The 19,776-nt window shown below is 37.3% G+C and overlaps 1 protein-coding gene across 2 annotated transcripts in view; it reads right to left on the bottom strand.

Moving 5' to 3' along the window:
• The window catches only part of LOC126162495 (run domain Beclin-1-interacting and cysteine-rich domain-containing protein), a 234,971-nt gene that overhangs the window by 15,931 nt on the left and 199,264 nt on the right, over nucleotides 1-19,776 (bottom strand). For both annotated transcript variants that reach the window (XM_049919039.1, XM_049919040.1), the window contains exon 10: nucleotides 14,998-15,180. In XM_049919039.1, coding sequence (XP_049774996.1) covers nucleotides 14,998-15,180 — 183 coding nt within the window. The remainder of the gene's footprint in view (nucleotides 1-14,997; nucleotides 15,181-19,776) is intronic.

The following is a 19,776-nucleotide window of genomic DNA, read 5'->3' as shown; positions in this document are numbered from 1 at the left end:
GAATGATGCACCCCATGAGCTCAATCTGGGACAGGAGACATGTACAGATAATAATACAGTTATTGATTTAGAGCCGTTAGGAGATTCAAATACAATGATAAGCAAGGTAAGCAGCGTGGGAGAACATAAAGATCTTGAGGTTTCGGAAGTAGATCAGCAAGTTGATCGTCAAAATGGAAATATTAATCAAAAAATGTTTGATATGCTGGTATCAATAAATACTGAAATAGGTGTAATGAATGGAAGACTTGGTTCACCAGAAAAAGATAATAAGCAATTAAAAGAGGACAATCAAAAGTTAAACGAAAAATTTGAGGCCAAATTTGGTTCATTAGAAGTTAAAATGGATTCTTTGGAAAGCAAACTGAACACCTTTGATTATAAACTGGAAAATACTAAGAAAGAATTAAAGGCGGACTGGGAGACTCAATTAAATGCGAAATTTGGAGAACTAGATGTAGACTTTTCTAACACCTTAGAAAGGCAATATAATAATTTAATGGGAAAACTTCATGACGTAGAAAAGAAATATGAGGTAGTTTCGAAGAGTTATGATGGCCTGTCCAATAGGATGGTTAAGTGTGAAAGCAGCTGTTTCAATGTTAGCGCACAGATAGAAGAGCTTTCGAAACAAATAGTCGAGTTCGAGTCCGATGCTCATAAGGGGATTGACAAGTATTTAGTAGATCAAGCTAAAAGACTTGACGAAGATCTATCTGAATGGATAGAAATAAAAGGAAATAAAATTGTAGACAAGGTTAAGACTACTATTGGATCCCAGCCAAATGAAAATATCAATGAGCACCTAAGTAGAAATGATGAATTAATTAAGCTCTTAACTAGCGAAATTCAGAAAATAAAGGAGAAAATAGTTGATGAGTTACCTAAATGGCAAAAGGAAACCAATCATAAATTGGCGGAGTTAGAACGAAAGTCATCACAAAATTTGTTGACAGAGGACGAACGTTCGGAGAATAGGTCGAAAAACAACCGAACATGTGATAATACGAAGTACAATTGTGGTGAAAATTTGCATTGGGAAGTTGATGATTCGGTTGGTAAAGATGATGATTCTTTTGGTCAGCGAGGATATTTGTCTTCTTTAAAGGTGGAGAACAGCATTTTTAAAAGTAGACAATTCCCAACATTCTCCACTGAAAAGAACAACCTGCATCCGAAAATCTTTATCAATAATTTCAAAAGAATATTTCCACGTAGCTGGTCAGAACACGACCGACTTCAATTTATAGTATCCAAAATTACCGGAGAAGCCGCATTATGGGCCGCCGAAGTAAGTGAAAGTTGCCATACTTGCGCTGAGTTTGAACAACTTTTTTTGGCTAAATACTGGTCGTCGAGTAAACAAGAGAAATTAAGAAAAGAGGTTTACCAACCTGAGTATTTTAACAGTAAAAGGAGTACTTTAAGGCAATATTTTGAAAAGTACATAAATAAGACACGTTATTGGAGTGATCCAATTTCTCACAAGGAAGTGATCAGAATTTTGAAGGGAAGGTTGCCCATAAATATACGTGAAAAGTTAATAAATGTTCCTGACCATGATGTAGAACAGTTCTTGTCGGTGATTGACTCTATAGATATGATTATGGAAGACGCAAGACAAATGAGTAGTAATCAAATGTCGACTCACACTCATAGTAATACGAATAATTATAATAATAATAATAATAATAATAATAATAATAATACTGAAAACCAGGTCAAACCCGCATCATAGGAGCGTGGACAATCTTCATCCTATGGTTGCAATAAAAACAATGATTATAATAAATATAGAAGAGATACTTACTGTGCTAGAGGTAAACCTCAACATGGTGACGCGAATGTGCATAGTAGTGATATTAATAAGAGTAACAGGTACCCAAGTGATGAACCCAATTGTATTCGACCTTGGGAAGATAATTCGAAGCATAATGTTCATCGACAGGATGGAACGAATGCCTCGAGTCCTTATCCAGCACAAGGAGTTACACCAATGGGCAAAGGAGCCTCCAATGTGCGACGGGGTGAATACTATAACTCGGATCATACTGTACGGATTGTGGAAGTTCATGAACCCCCACCGATGACTCAACAAGATAGATTAAACTAATATCAGTCACCAATTGCCTTCCTAGGATGACTGGAAAGGAGAAGGAAGGCAGGCATCAATTTGAACTGAGAGTATTAAGGTACAATAATGATCAGGATATAAGGAATGAATTAACTGAAGAAAAACCTGAAGTTTCTAATAAATGTGGACAAATTTTACAGGCAATAATTCCAACAAGTATAAATAATGTTGATGTTGAAATATTAATTGATACTGGAGCAACTATTAGTGTCATGACGCTGGACTGTTTAAAACAGATAAGCCGAGGGGTAAAAATGCCCACTTTTCCTATCACAGGATGTACCGTGTCTGGCGCGTTCAGCGCAAAAATGCAAAAAGTTGTGAAACAGGTATGTGTCGACGTTACAATACGGGGTGCTCAAATAGAAAGTACATTCCTGGTTGTTCCTAAAATGACAGTACCATGTATCTGGGGTTTGGATTTTTTATGTGAGACCAGTGCAATCATTAATTTAGAGAAAGGTGAATGTATATTTAATTCCAATGGTAATGTTTTGACAGCCACCCTGAGAAAGGGCCGAGTAATTCCAAATCAGTTGTGTATGAATCTAATGGTAAAATATGTCAGTATTGATGATGAAAATGTGTATGATATATGCCTTACTGAATGTTCTGAAGAAATGATTGATAAAATGTCATTGCAGGAAAAGGTGTTAGAATCAGAATATTTATCTGTTATCCAAAGGGACGAACTGTACTACTTGTTGGAAGCATATCAGTCGATTTTTAGTAAACGTCCGGGTATAATAAAAGACTTTGAATTCCATATAAAGACGTATGCACATAAACCCTTTTGTCATACTTCCTATTCTATCCCATGGACAAAGAAAGAAGTAGTCAGAAAGGAAATCAATAAAATGTTAGAATGGGGTATTATTGAGCCCTCAGATTCCGAATATTGTAACCCTCTTGTGGCGGTAGTTAAACCCAATGGTGGCATCAGATTGGTGTTGGATGCCAGAGAGATCAATAAGATCATTATACGTGTACAAACGCGACCGGAGAACCTAGAAGAGTTAGTACAAAAGTTTTATGGTGCCTGCTTCTTAACTTCTTTGGATATGCGTAGTTCATATTGGCAAACTAGAATATCGAAAGAATCTAGAAAATATACTGCATTCATTTTTCTGGGCCGAAGTTACCAGTTTACTGTCATGCCATTTGGGTTGAAAATAAGCGGTGGTGTTTTCATATCGGCATTAGATACCGTACTGGGCAGAGACCTTTTGAATGAAGTTACTTTATATGTGGATGATTTGCTAATTGCTTCTGAAACTTGGGAGGAACATTTGGACTTATTAAGAAGAGTTTTTGCGAAATTTTTGGAATACGGAGTTACTGTAAATTTGAGCAAATCCAAGTTTTCTCATAACCAATTGAAATTTCTTGGACATATTATCACTCCTGAAGGGATAAAACCAAATCCTAAAAAGATGGATGCGATTAACAGATGTGCTTATCCAAAAAATAGGACGGAATTAAAGTCATTTATCGGCTTAGTTTAATTTTTTCGACGATTTTTACCCAATCAGTTAGGAAGCCAAGACTGTTTGTTACGGCTGTTAAGAAAAAATGTCATGTGGGAGTGGAATTCCGAATGCACGCAAGCTTTTGATAACATCCGCAATGCTTTGACTAATGCTCCACTGTTACATCATCCGAGACTTGATCAAGATTTTTATATTACTGCGGATGCTTCTGAAACAGGATTGGGTGCCACTTTTTTCCAGATGGACAATCCAGAAGATATCAGTACCATCAAAATAATTGGATTTGCCAGCAGAACACTCTCTGGCTGTGAACGTGCATATTGTACTACTGAATTGGAAGTACTGGCCGTGGTCTGGTCTCTTAGAAAGTTTCGCTATTTTGTATATGGAAAGAAGATCATTGTATTCTGTGACCACAAAGCTTTATCTTTTATTTTAACAGGAAGGATGTTCCATTCACGTTTAACCCGGTGGGCCTTGCTACTGCAAGAATATGATATTACGCTCAAATACATCAGAGGGAAAGACAACATCATAGCCGATGCTCTTTCACGACTACCGAAAAGAAAGAATGACGACGAGTGTGAAGAACGGACTATTGACTTTAAAGTCATGAATTTATCATGGCAATATTGTGAGAGGCAGATTTCACAGCTATGTCAAAGTCTTCCACAACTGCAAGAAGATGATAAGTTGTGGAAAGCCATTAGGCATGCTGTTGAAAGCAAAACGCTAAGTCACTCTCAAGAACAGTATCAATTAAAATCCGGAATATTGTATCGAAAGAAGGATGAAGAAGATGTTTGGAAAGTTTGTGTTCCAAATAAATATTTAGAATCACTAGTATGGTACACTCACTTGAATTGGGGTCATTTTGGTGCCGCTAAATGTACAGCCAAAATAGTACAATACAATTTGGGACGTATAGCTACAAATATTCTTAAGAAGTGCAAAATATGTCAGAAGGCGAAACCCATAAACTATTGTCGGAAGATAGAATTACATCCTATCATCCCACAACAACCTTTAATGTTGGTGTCATGTGATGTCTGTGGGCCATGTCCCATGACACGTGGACGGTTCAAATATGTATTGGCTTTCTATGATCTCTTTTCAAAATATGTGAAATTATATCCTTTGAAAAATCTCCACGTTCGACCCATGTTATGCAAATTTATCAACAACTATATAACTGAGCTTGGCAAACCTATAATGATCTTGACAGACAACACTGCTTATTATACAAGCAAAGTATGGAGAGGCACTATGAAAGAACAAGGAATCCAGCACATTTACATCTCAAGATTTTACCCTTGTGGAAATCCGGTTGAGAGAATCTTCCGAGAGTTGAACCGATTTTTACGGACATACATACCCAAACAACATTATAAATGGATCGATTGGATTTATGAATTTGAGAAAGTGTATAATGACTTACCACACTTATCGACAGGTTATTCACCTAACCAAATAGTATTTGGTGAAAGTATTGTGCCAGAATGGATGAAGAAATTACCTGCGATAGAACAAAAGATTACCAAGAAAGAAGATATGGTGAAGAAGGTCTACGAAAACCTGAAGCATCAAGCACAATTGAGAAAAACCCGTTTTGATAAAAAATGTGAAGAAAGTAGTCACATATGATGTAGGGGAAGAAATTTTATTGAGAAATCACCCAAAAGCATCAACCAGGAAAAGACTGAATAAGAAATGGCAATATTTATATACAGGCCCATACAAAATAATGAAAATACCTCATGAAGGGAGCTACCTCTTGGCAGATTGTGATACTGATGTAATTAAAGGCTTGTTCCCTCACATAGACCTGAAGAAGTATTATCAATAATGAGCAAAATATAGATTCAAGAAACACTGAATGATACCAAGACTATACTCAGTGGACTAAATAAAAGCACCAGTGGATAAATACGTACTTATACTAACTTACAAAGAAAATTAAAGAATGTACCGACGATTTCCATGAGATACCTTCTTGGTATCAGCAACAATGTCGACGCTGAAATACGATTTATCCTCTCACCGAACAGCGAGGATGGATGATTTAAAAGTGGAATTAAGAGGAAAAGAAAAGGACCAAATCCTCTCTGGTTAAACAAGTGGCCTAATAAGGGTTTTGGCCTAGGATGCCAATCGTCGAACCCGGCTGTGATCCCTGCCTTGCACAGTCGGTTGAAGAACTGAGGGCTTCATCCAAGAAAAAAAATGTGGTGTGAATATGAAGTGATTAGTGCGAAGTGTTTTTAAAACAACCTATAAACAAATGTGGAATTTAGTTAAGGGCATTTTGTATGTACTGACTTGTTGAGTGAATCTGAGAGTGAGTGTATTCGCCGAAACAAATACCCTCTCCTGTCACGGTTTTTTAAAAAAAAAAAAAAAAAAAAAAAAAAAAAAAAAAAAAAAAAAAAAGCCTGTTCTGTCTGGAACCCTCTTCAAGACATCACAGTCTGGGGGGCCGTGTAACATTACGAGTCAAGATAGCTGTAACGGAAATTGAATAGCGTAAAGTTATCATTAAAAACGCACGCCGCGCAATTTAATTGAATAGCGTAAAGTTATCATTAAAAACACACGCCGCACGATTTGGGACGATTTGGTTGGTCATAATAGTAGTAACATGCTTTTGAATACAATTAAAATATAAAGGCGATACCTGTTTAGTGTTATTGGAAATAATATGTAGTAAATTAATGAGTAAGGTAGCCGATCCTATAAGAAGAGGTGAAATTGGGCATATTAAGGTGTTTTGCTTTATGTCGACTAAGCCGATTATACGGCGTCTTTTTTTTCGTTTACTCTTAGAAAAAAAAAAAAAAAAAAAAAGGTCACGAAGTGCTAATTGTGCGTTGTGAAAAATATAGGGGCGAATTTTAAATAGCTACAGTGTATAATCAGACTAACAAATGGACATTCAGTTATGCGAATAGCGGACAGCGAATGTGGTCATTAAATTGAGTACACCTACAGGGGGGTAAATTCCGGGATAAGTCTATTCGCATCTCACGAGGGACGCGGTATTGAGACCGTTTTTTTTAATTATATCACGGAGAGCGGGCTTCAATTTATAAAAAGGAGAAAAGATGTATCATTATCATTGACTGTTGGTGTTAAGCAACCAAAACTGTTCTTCAAAGGGTTTCGGTGAATGAGTGGTGAATACGAAATTTAACTGTGAAGGAAGTTATGTTAAATAAAGCAGTAGAGACAATACAGTTTGGTCATATCTGTTATTATTCCATAAACCGTAACATTTCTTCTCGTTGTACGAAGCCCTTATAGACGATCGTTATGACCATTTGCTTTGAAGGGATCTCGTTACGAGTTAAGTTTTGGGGACCTGGTCAACAGGGGATAGTTCGTAGATCTTAACTACTGCAGCTATTCTGGAATCAGGTGCTACCGTGACCGTTGTGTGTTGTCAATGGCTTAAGGTCATCATATCTCATGCTCTAAGATCGACGCGCCTTTCCTCTTGGTATAACGGTGTCTCACGGTAACAACGACAACGCTGACGGCGAAGGAAGATACGGTAGATGAACATCAACAAAAGCAAAATGAGGATAATGGAATGTCGTCACATTAAATCAGATGATGCTGAGGGAATTAGATTAGGAAATGAGACATTTAAAGTAGTAGATGAGCTTTGCTATTTGGGGAGCAAAATAACTGATGATGGTCGAAGTAGGGAGGATACAAAATGTAGACTGGCAACGGCAAGGACAGCCTTTCTGAAGAAGAGAAATTTGCTAACATCAAGTATAGATTAAAGAGTCAGGAAGTCTTTTCTGAAAGTATTTGTATGGAGTGTAGCCATGTATGGAAGTGAAACATGGACAATAAATAGTTTAGACAAGAAAAGAATAGAAGTTTTTGAAACATGGTGCTACATAAGAATGCTGAAGATCAGATGAGTAGATCACGTTAACTAATGAGGAGGTACTGAATAGAATTGGTGAGAAGAGGAATTTGTGGCACAATCTGACTAGAAGGGATCGGGTGGTAGGACACATTTTGAGGCATCAAGGGATCATGAATTTAGGATTGGAGGAAAGTGTGGAGGGTAATAATCGTAGAGGGAGACCAAGGGATGAATACATAAGCAGATTCAGAAGGATGTAGGTTGCAGTAGTTACTCAGGGATGAAGACGCTTGCATACGATAGAGCAGCACGGAGAGCTGCATCAAACCAATCTCTGATGAAGACAACAACAACAACAACAACAACAACAACAACAACAAGTATGGCTTATCAGCTTCAAGTGAAAAACAACTTGGGCACTATTAGAGAAGTGTCTGCTTAATATGAGCATGTCAAATGACTTCCATACAAACAAATGAAAAATTCCAAGAGTATATTAAGAAATGAATACATATATAAATGAATAGATTATAAATGCAGGCATATAAAATAATAATAGATGTTATTTGCTATGTTCATCGCAAATCTTCATGGTTTATGATTAACGTATTCACATAATAATTCATCATACATAAACAGGGTGTATACGCAGACATGGAAAAAAAATTCTCTGACTTCTCGGTTAAAGATACACTTTCTCCCGGGTGAAAGTACACTTTTCTGTGTTAAGTGACAGTATACTTTTCCTCTGAACTGTAAAACTTATCAATCCTTTGAATAGTTATGGTTTTATAAACCAGCATAGAATTTCCCGGCACTTTGGAAAAAGAGAGAGAGAGAGAGAGAGAGAGAGAGAGAGAGAGAGAGAGAGAGAGAAGAAAAAAAACAACTTTCTACTTTCTGGAAAGAACTGTGACGTGCAGCAACACGTATATTTTCATATTACAAAAGTATAAATTCTAATTCCACCAAACACCGCATGTTACTTTCCGAAACACTGAAATCGAGATTGTGATGCGCTTTTGTAAGCCAGGCATAGCTTGTGACACGTGATTTCGCTAGCCAATGACGGTGAATATTCAGAGCATAGGACACGTGATGTAGTCAGTCAGTATCAACATCACTGTTGAGTAGTGCGAACACACAAATAGAAAAGTTAATGGCCTACATTAATATACACAGTGTCGCTACAAGAAAAGCAAAGCTTTCACATATAATATTGGTCTCTAAGACTAAGGGGGGGGGGGGGGGGCGGTAGGACATCAAAGGGGCCAACTTGGAACAAAAGAGACACCATAGGACATTTTAATTTCCAGTGTCTATACTTTTACGAATAAATTCATAAAATTTAGTCAGCATGACTTGGAAGGATCCAGGATTCACATTCATACCAGTGGAAGTTAAGAAACATGACAAAATAATTTTTTTTACATGTGAAATTTCATCATTTTTTCACTTACTATTGGCTGCATTTGTCACTGTAGGTACACTTTTGTTCATAAGTAAGAGAAATTCTTCAATGATTTTTGCACAGTATACAAACCATACTTACAGGTGTATGAAACTCTAGAATTTATTTAATTTATGAAAAAATGAATGAGCTTTTACATTTTCAACTTCATGTTTAGAAAAAGTTCAAATTTTATAGTTAATTATCTCAATTTTTACCACAGTGTTTAACAGATTTGGAAGATTCTGGAGTTTCATACACCTGTAAGTACAGTTTGTATGCTGTGCGAAATTCAGCGAAGAATCTCTCTTACTTATGAAAAAAAGTGTACCTATAGCAACAAATGCAGCCAATAGTAAGTGTAAAAAAGGATGAAATTTCACATGTAAAAAAAAAATTATGTTATGTTTCTGAATTTTCACTGGTATGAGTATAGATGCTGGACATTAAAATGTCGTGTAGTGCCTCTCCTGCTCCAAGTTGGCCTGTATGACATGCTACCCCCGTTAATAAGTTGCAAGAGAAGCTAAGGTTCCACATATAATGTTGATCTTTTTTGTGCATATTACACTTCCAGATACATAATACAAAAGGGCAAGTAAAATTTTTAATAATGACATAAATGTCTGCACTTCTGGGCTCGAATTTCTTCTAAATGGTCATCCTCAAAGAGTTGATTTTTAAATGAGAGTCAAACAATCTGTCATTTACAAAATTCATTGTACATTCTTAGGCATAGTTCATCTTGGATAAAAGAAAATTTACATTGAAAGTAATGCTTTTTAAACCACCATTCACAATATTTTCCCACAACCTGTTACAGATAGGTTCTTCTGCAGTTGCCAGAGAGCATCAGATAACAGGTGTCACAGCGCTTGCGCAGCTACGATGACGTAGGATGCCCGTATGTTTGTATGTGTAAAACATTAAAAGATCTTATATTATGTCATAAAAGAAACAAGACATCAGAGGGTACTCCAAGAGCATCAGAATTTTGTGAACCATAGTAAAATGCATAATTCGGCTTTAAGTGCACATTCATATGTCCAGATTCAGATGTAAATTTTTTTGGAGTACCAGTACTGTATCATCTCATGTTTGGTTCTTTGTTATGGCATAATGCCACATATGCTAGAACATGAACATGTGCACTTGAAATGCAGTGAACAGTTGAAACTAGCCAATGGTGTGGAATTAAACACTTTGTTTCAAATAAATGGACTGCCTTAGCAGAAACGATTAATAAAAGCCAAATTTCTTTATCAAACCGACAAAAATTACTTCACTGTTCTGCAAGGCGATTAATGATTGACTGTCAGAAAGGTGGAAATGAAATACTAACTGAAACTAATAAAATATTTTAGCCTTCCTTAATTATTTGAATTTATTTTAATTAACTTGAAAGCTCCCGATGAAGCGAAACAAGCACTGTATAGTGTGTGAGATACAGAGGCAAGCGAGTGTGCTGAGACTTGTCCAGACTTGTCCCAATTCACTGATATCAGCGCTATGTCAACTTAATGTGTGTGCGTGTAGCGCCCAAGTATTGCACCACAATTAAGTATAAAATCGAAGGACAAATTTCCATTTCAAAATCTGTCAACATATATTTTACTGTAATAACATTTTAGATGACAAGTCTTAAGGTAATTAAATCAATAGTTTTCGTAAAAATACAGTTTTAAGAAAAAAATAAGTGGCCTAAATAATAAGGTTAGAAAGCCAGAATTCGGTCTGAATGTGCCTATGGAGGTTATAAATAAGTAGTGCAAGATTCAAAGCAAAAGAATTAAAATTACAGACAAAATTCACGTTTTTAGGAAAAAATTGAAGGTGCTAAATATTAAACTTAGAAATGTAAAAATTTGTTTTATGCTTCACTTCAACCTAAAAATAATAACTAAGAGACCATGTTAAGCTACCTCTTATAGTTTTTGAGAAATTTAATGAAAACCAAATTTGTAACTAAAATTTACCCATTTGTATTAGATTAAGTACCTGTAATTTTAATGATAGAAAATTTTGGTACAACAGATGATAAAACCTACTAAATAATAGAGCTGTAAGAAATTTTAGAATTGTAGTATTAGTAACTGCCAATGCAAGTTCTATTAAAGTTATAGTTCAGAGCTAACAATCTACCATCGGTTCCACTCTAAAATTTCTAGAAGGCAAAGTTTTTACTCAAGTAAGCTGAAACTTTCTCTGTGCTTTCAAGCAACTTACCAGAATATACGTAAAAATTAAGAAGAGTCTAAATTAATTCATAACTCTGTTATTAACGATTGTGTGTCCGAGAAAGCGGTCCTGCAGAGGCTGCTGCCGTGTGCATAAGGCAGATGACAACAGGTGTTCCCTTGGCCATCCGCTGCGGCAAATATATAAATACAGCCCAAGAGGCAGGGAGAAGGTTCATTTTACATTCAGCCACTGGTAGATCCATGTTAAACGTCAGATCATGCTCTGCCTCGGATGACGTCAGAGATGGACTGTGACAAAACGCATATTTTCTTTAATAACTGGTAGGTACTGTACACTGTCCTGAATCACTTAGATTTTGCTAAAGGGACTGTTAGTTTGCCGTCTGTGAATAATTACAAATCTGCATGGCAAGTGGTGACTATTATTTCCACTTTCATGGCGAGCATTTATTTCAACCATTTATTTGCGTATTAGTAGTCAGGGGAATGTACCATAGAGGTCGCCTCTGAACTGCTAATAGTGCTGTTTAAGATAGAAAGATTTACTGTCAATTGAACCAAATGACTTTCAAAGTGTTGTACGTAAGATACTTTAGTCAATATGTGTTTGAACTGGAACTTTATACCTTCATTTATAATCATAGTCCTGATCCGGCAAAGTAGAAAGAGAATAGAAACATTTCTTTCAGTGGGCTGGACCAAAATGTGGCCATGCAGACTGGAAACTAAGGTCAGTATGTTCTCCATCACTTTCTGGCTGACGACAAAAATAGTTGCCAGGCTCATGTGAGAAAGGCGGTGAGCAAAAACTACAACAATAAACAACTATCATCTTCATATTTTACCTGCCACCCCACACTAACCACAGAAACCCATTTTGGTTTCATTTGAAGTGAGAACTGCAAACAAAGAGGAACCAGCAAAATCACTAAATGTAAACACGGGTCATGTGGAAACTACCCACCACCCCACTACAACTCAGACTGCTGTGTGCATCAGCCCCAGATCTACGATATTTCCGAACCAGGGCAATACTAGATAGCGATGGCACCCCCTCCTTCCCCATTGAGCGTTTGAGGTAGGATGCCAAAAATTTAAAAAATTGACCTTCCAAAAATATGTTCATTTTGTAGTGCACATCTTTCTGAAGAGTCTGATACATAAACATGTAAGACATGTTGGTCTTAAGTGTGCCATGGTGCAGTCCCACGCCTCTTCACACAGCATTCTTCTATCACACATCACTGTATTTTGCTCTGTAGAATTCAAATGTGTATATTTTGTAATGGATGCCATCAAACTATACTCAGGACAGTGGAAATTAAAATGTCCTGTGATGCCTCTGCTGCTCCCAGTCGGTTGGTTTGACATACTGCCCCTCTTTTAAAAAAAGCTCACAATTAATACTGTATGGGATTATTTGTAACCAGGAGAACAAGAACTCTTCAGAAAATTTGCACTCTTTATTGCCTATTAGCTAATAACTTTCTGTTTAGTGTGACATAAAATTAAATATAGGATACATAAACCAGTAACGACAAAAGACAAGCAAGACAGTATACATTTCTCCAATCCTTAAGTCTTAGCATTGTTTTCTCTCTAATCTTGCTATAGCTTGACATGGCGTACTTTCCTTTCTGTGAAAGGATCTATTACCTCATCAAAGTTCGTCAAACATTTTGCTACATGAACAAATGAAAAGTCGTTGTCTAATACTGAAAATGCTATTAACACAAGTAGTACCCAAGACTGGTGTGATTTATCGATCTGATTATGTGTATTTTGTCACTGTCTGCTGGATACAATGAAATAGGCCTATCTAATATTGCAGCAATTGTAACATACACCAAATAAACGATATTGTTTTGGCACAAATGATCATTTTTATAACCCAACAGAATAAATTCATGAATTACCAATATCAAATGTCTATTAGGCCTACTACAAGCAAAAAGCATTACGTTAGGAAATAGTTTCACATTTCATTCGTACACTCCAGCTTCTCAAGCATGAGATCGGAAAGTAGAAGCACAAAATTTTTATATAAATTTGGAATAGACATATTCTTCCACAATGTATGTGATGATCTCATTTCTTCTTCTTCCTTGTTCTAACAAACAATCTTGTCATCACTAATTCTGTAACTATTCTTGTCAAAACTTACTCTTCGGTTAACTTCACTAACCATGCCACAATCACCAATTTAGTTATCTCGCATTTATACCCCAGTTAGGCATTATTATGTGTTCATATAACGCGTTTTATGCGTTACTCCCACAATAGGTCTTAAGCAGCTGCTAGCCAGAGACTGTACAACTGGCCCTTACAAGAGTAGATGTCTGGCCAAAGACGTTCTGTCAAAATTTCATTTTCTTGGATACACGGAGAAGATAATACTTGTTGTTCCTGTTAGTCTTTTATTTCCATTCTGGTAGTCTGAATCTATGGATTTCACTAGTAATTATAACAACGCTGATCATTCGCAAACACAGTCAACCACATAAACAAACAGCGATTGGTATTCACCCGTTCGGCTTTATACCATTCAGCCAATATAGCCCCGTCCCCTTATGTGTGCAGGGAAGTTTATTTCTAGATGTGACGGGGATTCTCCTGGCAGAGACGTCACATACACTATGCCAGGCATTCAAAAATCAACCTAGAATGTGTTCAAAGTCCAATAGGGGTGCATTTCAAAATCATATGAATAATCAATAGACCAACGTGCACTGGATGCTAGGCGCTTTGTGAAACTACAGTTTTTTCCCCAAGAATATGAATTTGCCCCCCCCCCCCCCCTTCCCCCAAGATCTGGGCCTGATGCTCATGCATGAATCTGGCAGTTTGGGCACACCAGTAAAATTTTTCCGGGTAGCATCCGACAGCTTGCAGCTACTGCTTATACAGCTAACAGCCACCTTCTGCAGCCAGAAGCGGGAGAGGGCACTGTTCACACATGACTCAACTGCGCATGTGCATGAGCCCGCTTGCTCAAATGAATCTAATGTAAACAGTTGTGACATCACGCTCGTAAGGCAATTTGTTGTTATGAAGCACTGCTTAGTCTTCTTAAAGCCTTCGACACATTTTGCTGTTGGTAGATGCTTGTATGAGCACTGTGTTTTGTTGTTGTATATGGTGCATTTCCTTTGCAACTTAAATTTTATTTCCAGTTTCTTTTTCTCTCATTTATGTTTTATTGCTGCAGTATTATTCTGCCGTAGTGGGATACAATAATATCCGTTGTTAGAGTGCTGGTTCTTACCAGTCAAAATTACAAAAATTTAACTGAAAACAAAAACAATGAAAAACTCCCGAAATTCTAAAAAATTCCCGGTTTTTTTCCGGATCTCCCAGTTGCCCCGGGTTGTATACATCAGCCAATAAAGGAATATTCTTGCTTGAAAGGTTCACAAGGATAGCTTCTACAGTATTGCCTAAACAGCACCAAATTTTCACAAGGTGCACCTGAAGATGGCTAGAAGCTGTGTCGTGAAAATATTGTGCTGTTTAGAAAATAACATCCAATTTTGTTGATGCCTGTGAATCTTTGAAGCAGTGATTATGTCAGGAAAGCCTAAAATATCACAAATAGATTCCTTATACACAGAAAACTTGAGAGAATCTGTGTCTCAAAATTGAATGCTAAACCACATAATGCAACATAAACTTAAAAGGATAATAGACTCAAAACTCAGTAACTGAGAACAAAAAGTCTTATAATGGAGGTTGAATAGTAGTGCAATTAGAAAACTAGTGCAGAAGTGGAGGTATAGTGGAGGAGGAGGAGGAGGAGGAAGAAGAAGAAGAAGAAGAAGAAGAAGAAGAAAAGGACCACTCACCTTGTAAAATCCCATTTTGTAAGTATTCTGCCAGGAATTGGTGCCAGTTGTCCTGTGTGACACCCAGTGCAGAAATATCGACCCAGGTACTCACAATAACGGAAACGGTTTGAATATTCTGGTGCCACCTTCATACCGCAACCAGCACAGCGGTAGTTTTGCTTCACCATCAATGTCCTACGCCTGTGGTATCACAATATTCAGATTCAGTGCTAGGTGACAACAAAGATCTAGTGGCTCAAGTTATAGTATTTTCAGTCTACTTAAGCTACAGTTAGCAAGCACTGTACAAGAATATAATTTTTCACTTTTATTTGAGCAATATTGTCTCATTAAATTCTTGAATGTAAGTAAGAAAGTATGTAAGGGCATATTATTAATGTAGTATTTTGGGACAAGCATGAGTTGTTCTCCTAAGTACTGTTTCACTATCCCAGGGCAGCGTGTGGCAGTAAACAATGTGATAGTGAGAGGCTGCAATAATGTCATGTTTAACACTGCCACTGTTGGCCACTGTCCTCCTGTCTTACTGATTTCATGGAGAAAGGGAAACATTAGGGCGTAATGTCCTATGGATGATCAGGTCATTACAAACAGAGCATGATTCTGTGATAGGGAAGGGATCTGGCCATCTCCTTTTCAGAGGCATCACTGCAACATTTACTGTGAAGGATTCAGGGAAATCATCAAAAATGTGGATCAGCATGGCTGAATGTGAGTCCACTCTCTTAACCTTTCAAAAGATAACACAGAAAACTCTTTGAGATTAAAAACACATTCTGTCATATATAAACTTGTACCAGCAGGATGGTTGATGAGTAGTAAATAAAGTTGAGATTACTTGCACGGCGTGCCTGATATGTGATTGCATTTTTGTGGCCACTAAACTGAACTGATTGTTGACAATGAATTTGCATTTCCATGAGCAGATTCTTGGGAAAAATGATACTTTTGCAGAAAAGAAAAAAAAATCAGAATGCACTTTGTAAAGAACATATTCTCAAAATCTGTGAACAGTGTATGATGTGGGCTTTGCTACAAGAAAGATAAGCCACTGTTGTCCAACAGAAAGATTGTCTTAGTGTCACTATCCTACAGTGCAGGATCAAAAGTATGAATGCTACATCCTTTCTCCTGCTCAGGCAAATGGAGCAAGTCATCTGATTCTTTTTGCATTTGATGTGAGGTATGGTCGGTCTTAAGGAGCTTATGGAGGCACCATTATTTCATGGGAAGTTCCTCAGCAAACCACGAAAAAGGTTTTTTTCTTTACTATACTTTCACAGTTAGCAGCGGGCCAAAACACAGCTGAGGATTCTGAGACAACTATGCACAAAAAACAGTTCACATTTTTTTATATAATTCTAAGATCCTGATCTATAACAACCTTGAAAATTATCCTGAGATCTTTATGTGTTTCCAAGATATAGAGGTTCAAAGTTACTCTACTTTTACATGTAAAATTCAGTATGAGGTGAAATATAAATAACAAATAACTGCAGCAAATAGCTCAAATTTTAATGGTATATTCTCTAGTCATTTATCTAGAACAGCCGTCTCCTCATTTTCAAAAATCTTCATCCATTATCAATAAACACCCCTGAAACAGGTTTAAGGGTACCACAACCCAGCTGTGGATTCAGAGATGGTTATGCACAGCAAATGATTGTAATTTTTAAGACGTATTCCTAAGATCTTGATCTTGAGCTGCCTTGAAGGTTTTCTCCATACATTTGCTCATTTATGAGATGCAAATGACCCTACTAGTACACATAAAATATGCACATAACATCTGGTGTGAGATGAAAACATAGTTTATAAAGTGATATATCACAGAGAAATATGCTGTTAAGTGCCTATATTATCATCTGGGAACCTAGTGTTTTAGTACTGAAGCATATGCAAACATTTTTTGCATTTAAAAACAAGACTGGAGTGTAAAATTAGTTCTGAACTATTTCAGTTTCAAATAAGGAAACTACCAAAAATATGACTGACCCATGAAGTTCTTTTCATATGGTTTACATGCCTGCTGCAGCAGGGAAAAGAAGGGAACCAGAAGAAAAATGCTTCTATCAGAGCACAAAAATGTGAATATCTTCCGGTTCATTTAAAACACTGACTGATAAGTGGGGTATGAGCTGCCTACCCATTGCTCCACATAGGCCCCACAGGAACATATTTTAATTGGTCAAGTGACGACAGTTCATTGTAATTTTAACACAGACTGGACATTTGTCAGTGATGGTGGTTTCACCAACTGAAGAAAGCTGAGAACTTTGTCTAGCCACACCAGCTGTTACTCTGTGGCATTCTGTAATAGTTACCTATATATCGTATCACATAGCATTATGAACAACAGAAGACCCAACATAAAAGTTGCAAAATTGCTTGTGTGGATGTCGGATCAGTTTCAATAAATACAGCTACTGTTAACTATTGGACTTTTAATTTAGTTTTATATTTTAATTATTTTAACACCTGTATGTAAACACCTGTCACACTGTATGAATAGTGATCAATCAATTATGTATAGTTCACAGTGACAGAACAGTGCTAAGAAAAGAGTGAAGGAGACAGTGCTGTGGGAGGGGCTTGGGGAGGGGGAATAAAGAGAAAGAGAATCTGGAAGTGGGTGACAGCCAGTGATAATGAGACAGAACATACGACAATGACAACAAGGAACAGAGAGAGTGACAGTGAGAAGAGGCGGCAGCAGCAGGAGGAAGGAAGGAAGGAAGGAAGAAAGAAAGAAAGGAATGAGATATTAGCGGTGAGAGGGAGCAAGAGGGAAACAGTGACAGTGAGAGGAGACTGTGGTAGTAGGACAAAATGAGGGGGACACTGGAGACAGTGAAAGAGAGACACAAAGAGATAATGACAATAATTAGTTGTGGTAAATGAGTGAGTGAGAAAGGGCAACAGGGAGTGGGAGGGTACGAGTGACTTACACTGACTGACTAATGGTTACGAGTGACTTGCAGCTAGGGGAGCTTGCGGGAGTTGGAAGTGAGTTGCATATTAAAAAAAGTGTGATGTGTTTGCATGCCAAAATGTTTGAGAAAATTTTCAATCAGAGTTTTTTAAATAAACAGCAACTTATTCACATATTTTGTGCTCTGATAGGAGCAGTTTTCTGCTGATTGGCGTATGCCCTCTTCCGAATGGTTTCCAAGACAGAACACATTTACTGTAAATCGTTACTTATTTTCTGTACTAACCAATACATTGTCAGGTTTATGTGTGTCCTCATGTACAATAGTATGTAAACATTACAATTTGCAATTTACAAAGTATCATCTGAAAAATATGTGTTTTTAATGCATATCTGGAACACTGATAAGAGCAGAAAGTAGCTGCGTGCTGGTAGTAGGACCACGCTGCACCATTTCAACAACATGTTTCTGTTCCTGCACAGGTTGATGAATTACACGTTTAGAAAAAAATGGAAACTTAGGAGAATACCTGTTTCACGTGATGTGCTGAAACTCTTATGAACACTCTGCCACCAAGAGCTTGACATTTTGGTATTCTTCAACAATAGTAGGAGTGCTGCCACTGCAGAAGCCTTAAACGTAAACCATATCTGCATATCCTGTATTAGTGTAGATGTGTGACATTTCAGCCAGCATGTGTACCAACACAGTTAATCGAAGCTTCTCATACACACAGAGTCTCTCTCACTACTTCACTCTCACTACAACACACCATGGAAAACTGCACATTCAATGGGCTAATTTAATGGCAGAAGGACATCCTACACAAAGAAATTGAAAGCGTCTTCATCTATATTCTGCAAACCACTGTGAAGTGCTTGGAAAAGGATATGTCCCATTGTACCAGTTACAAGGGTTTCTTCCTGCTCCATTCACGTATGAAGCATGGGAAGAATGATTGTCTGAATGCCTCTGTGCATGCAGCAATTTTTCTAATCTTATCCTCCTATCCTCCTTATCCCTTTGTGAGTGATATATAGGGGGTTGTATTATGTTCCTAGGGTCATCATTTAAAGCTGGGTCTTGGAACTTTGTTAATACACTTTCTCAGGATAGTTTACATCTATCTTCCAGAGTCTTCCCGTTCAGTTCATTCAGTATCTCTGTGACACTTCGACATGGATTAAAAAACCTGTGACCATTCATGCTGCCCTTCTCTCTATACATTCAATACCCCATGCTAATCCGATCTGGTACGGATCCCACACACTTGAGCAATATTTGGGATGAGTCGCACGAGTGATTTGTAAGCATTCTCTTTTGTAGACTGATTGCACATCCCCAGTATTCTATGAATAAATCGAAGTCTGCCACCTGCTTTACCCACCGTCAAACCTATTTCATCATTCCATTTCATATCCCTGCAAAGTGTTATACCCAGGCATTTGTATGAGTTGGTTGATTCCAACAGTGACTCATTGATATTATAGTCATAGGATGCTACATTTTTTCATTTTGTGAAGGGCAAAACGTAAACATTTCCAGAAAGTTGCCAATTTCTGCACCACATTGAAATCTGAATATTTATGCAGCTTCTTTCAGATAGTACTTCACTATACATAACATCATCACCTGCAAAAATCCTGATTAATATTGTCTACAAGGTTGTTAATATACAATAACAACAGTAAGGGTCCCTGGGGGCACACACAAAGTTACTTCTATATCTAATGATTACTCTCCATCGCAGATAAAATGCTGTGTCCTCCCATGACTGTCACGAAGGGCAGTGCATGGCTTGCAACCAATGTAAAAAACTACTTGGCCATCAGGGTGCCTTACA

Source organism: Schistocerca cancellata, chromosome 2 (assembly GCF_023864275.1).
Source record: "Schistocerca cancellata isolate TAMUIC-IGC-003103 chromosome 2, iqSchCanc2.1, whole genome shotgun sequence".
In the NCBI taxonomy this organism is placed as follows: Eukaryota; Metazoa; Arthropoda; class Insecta; order Orthoptera; family Acrididae; genus Schistocerca; species Schistocerca cancellata.
This window is presented reverse-complemented; position numbering and strand designations above follow the sequence as displayed.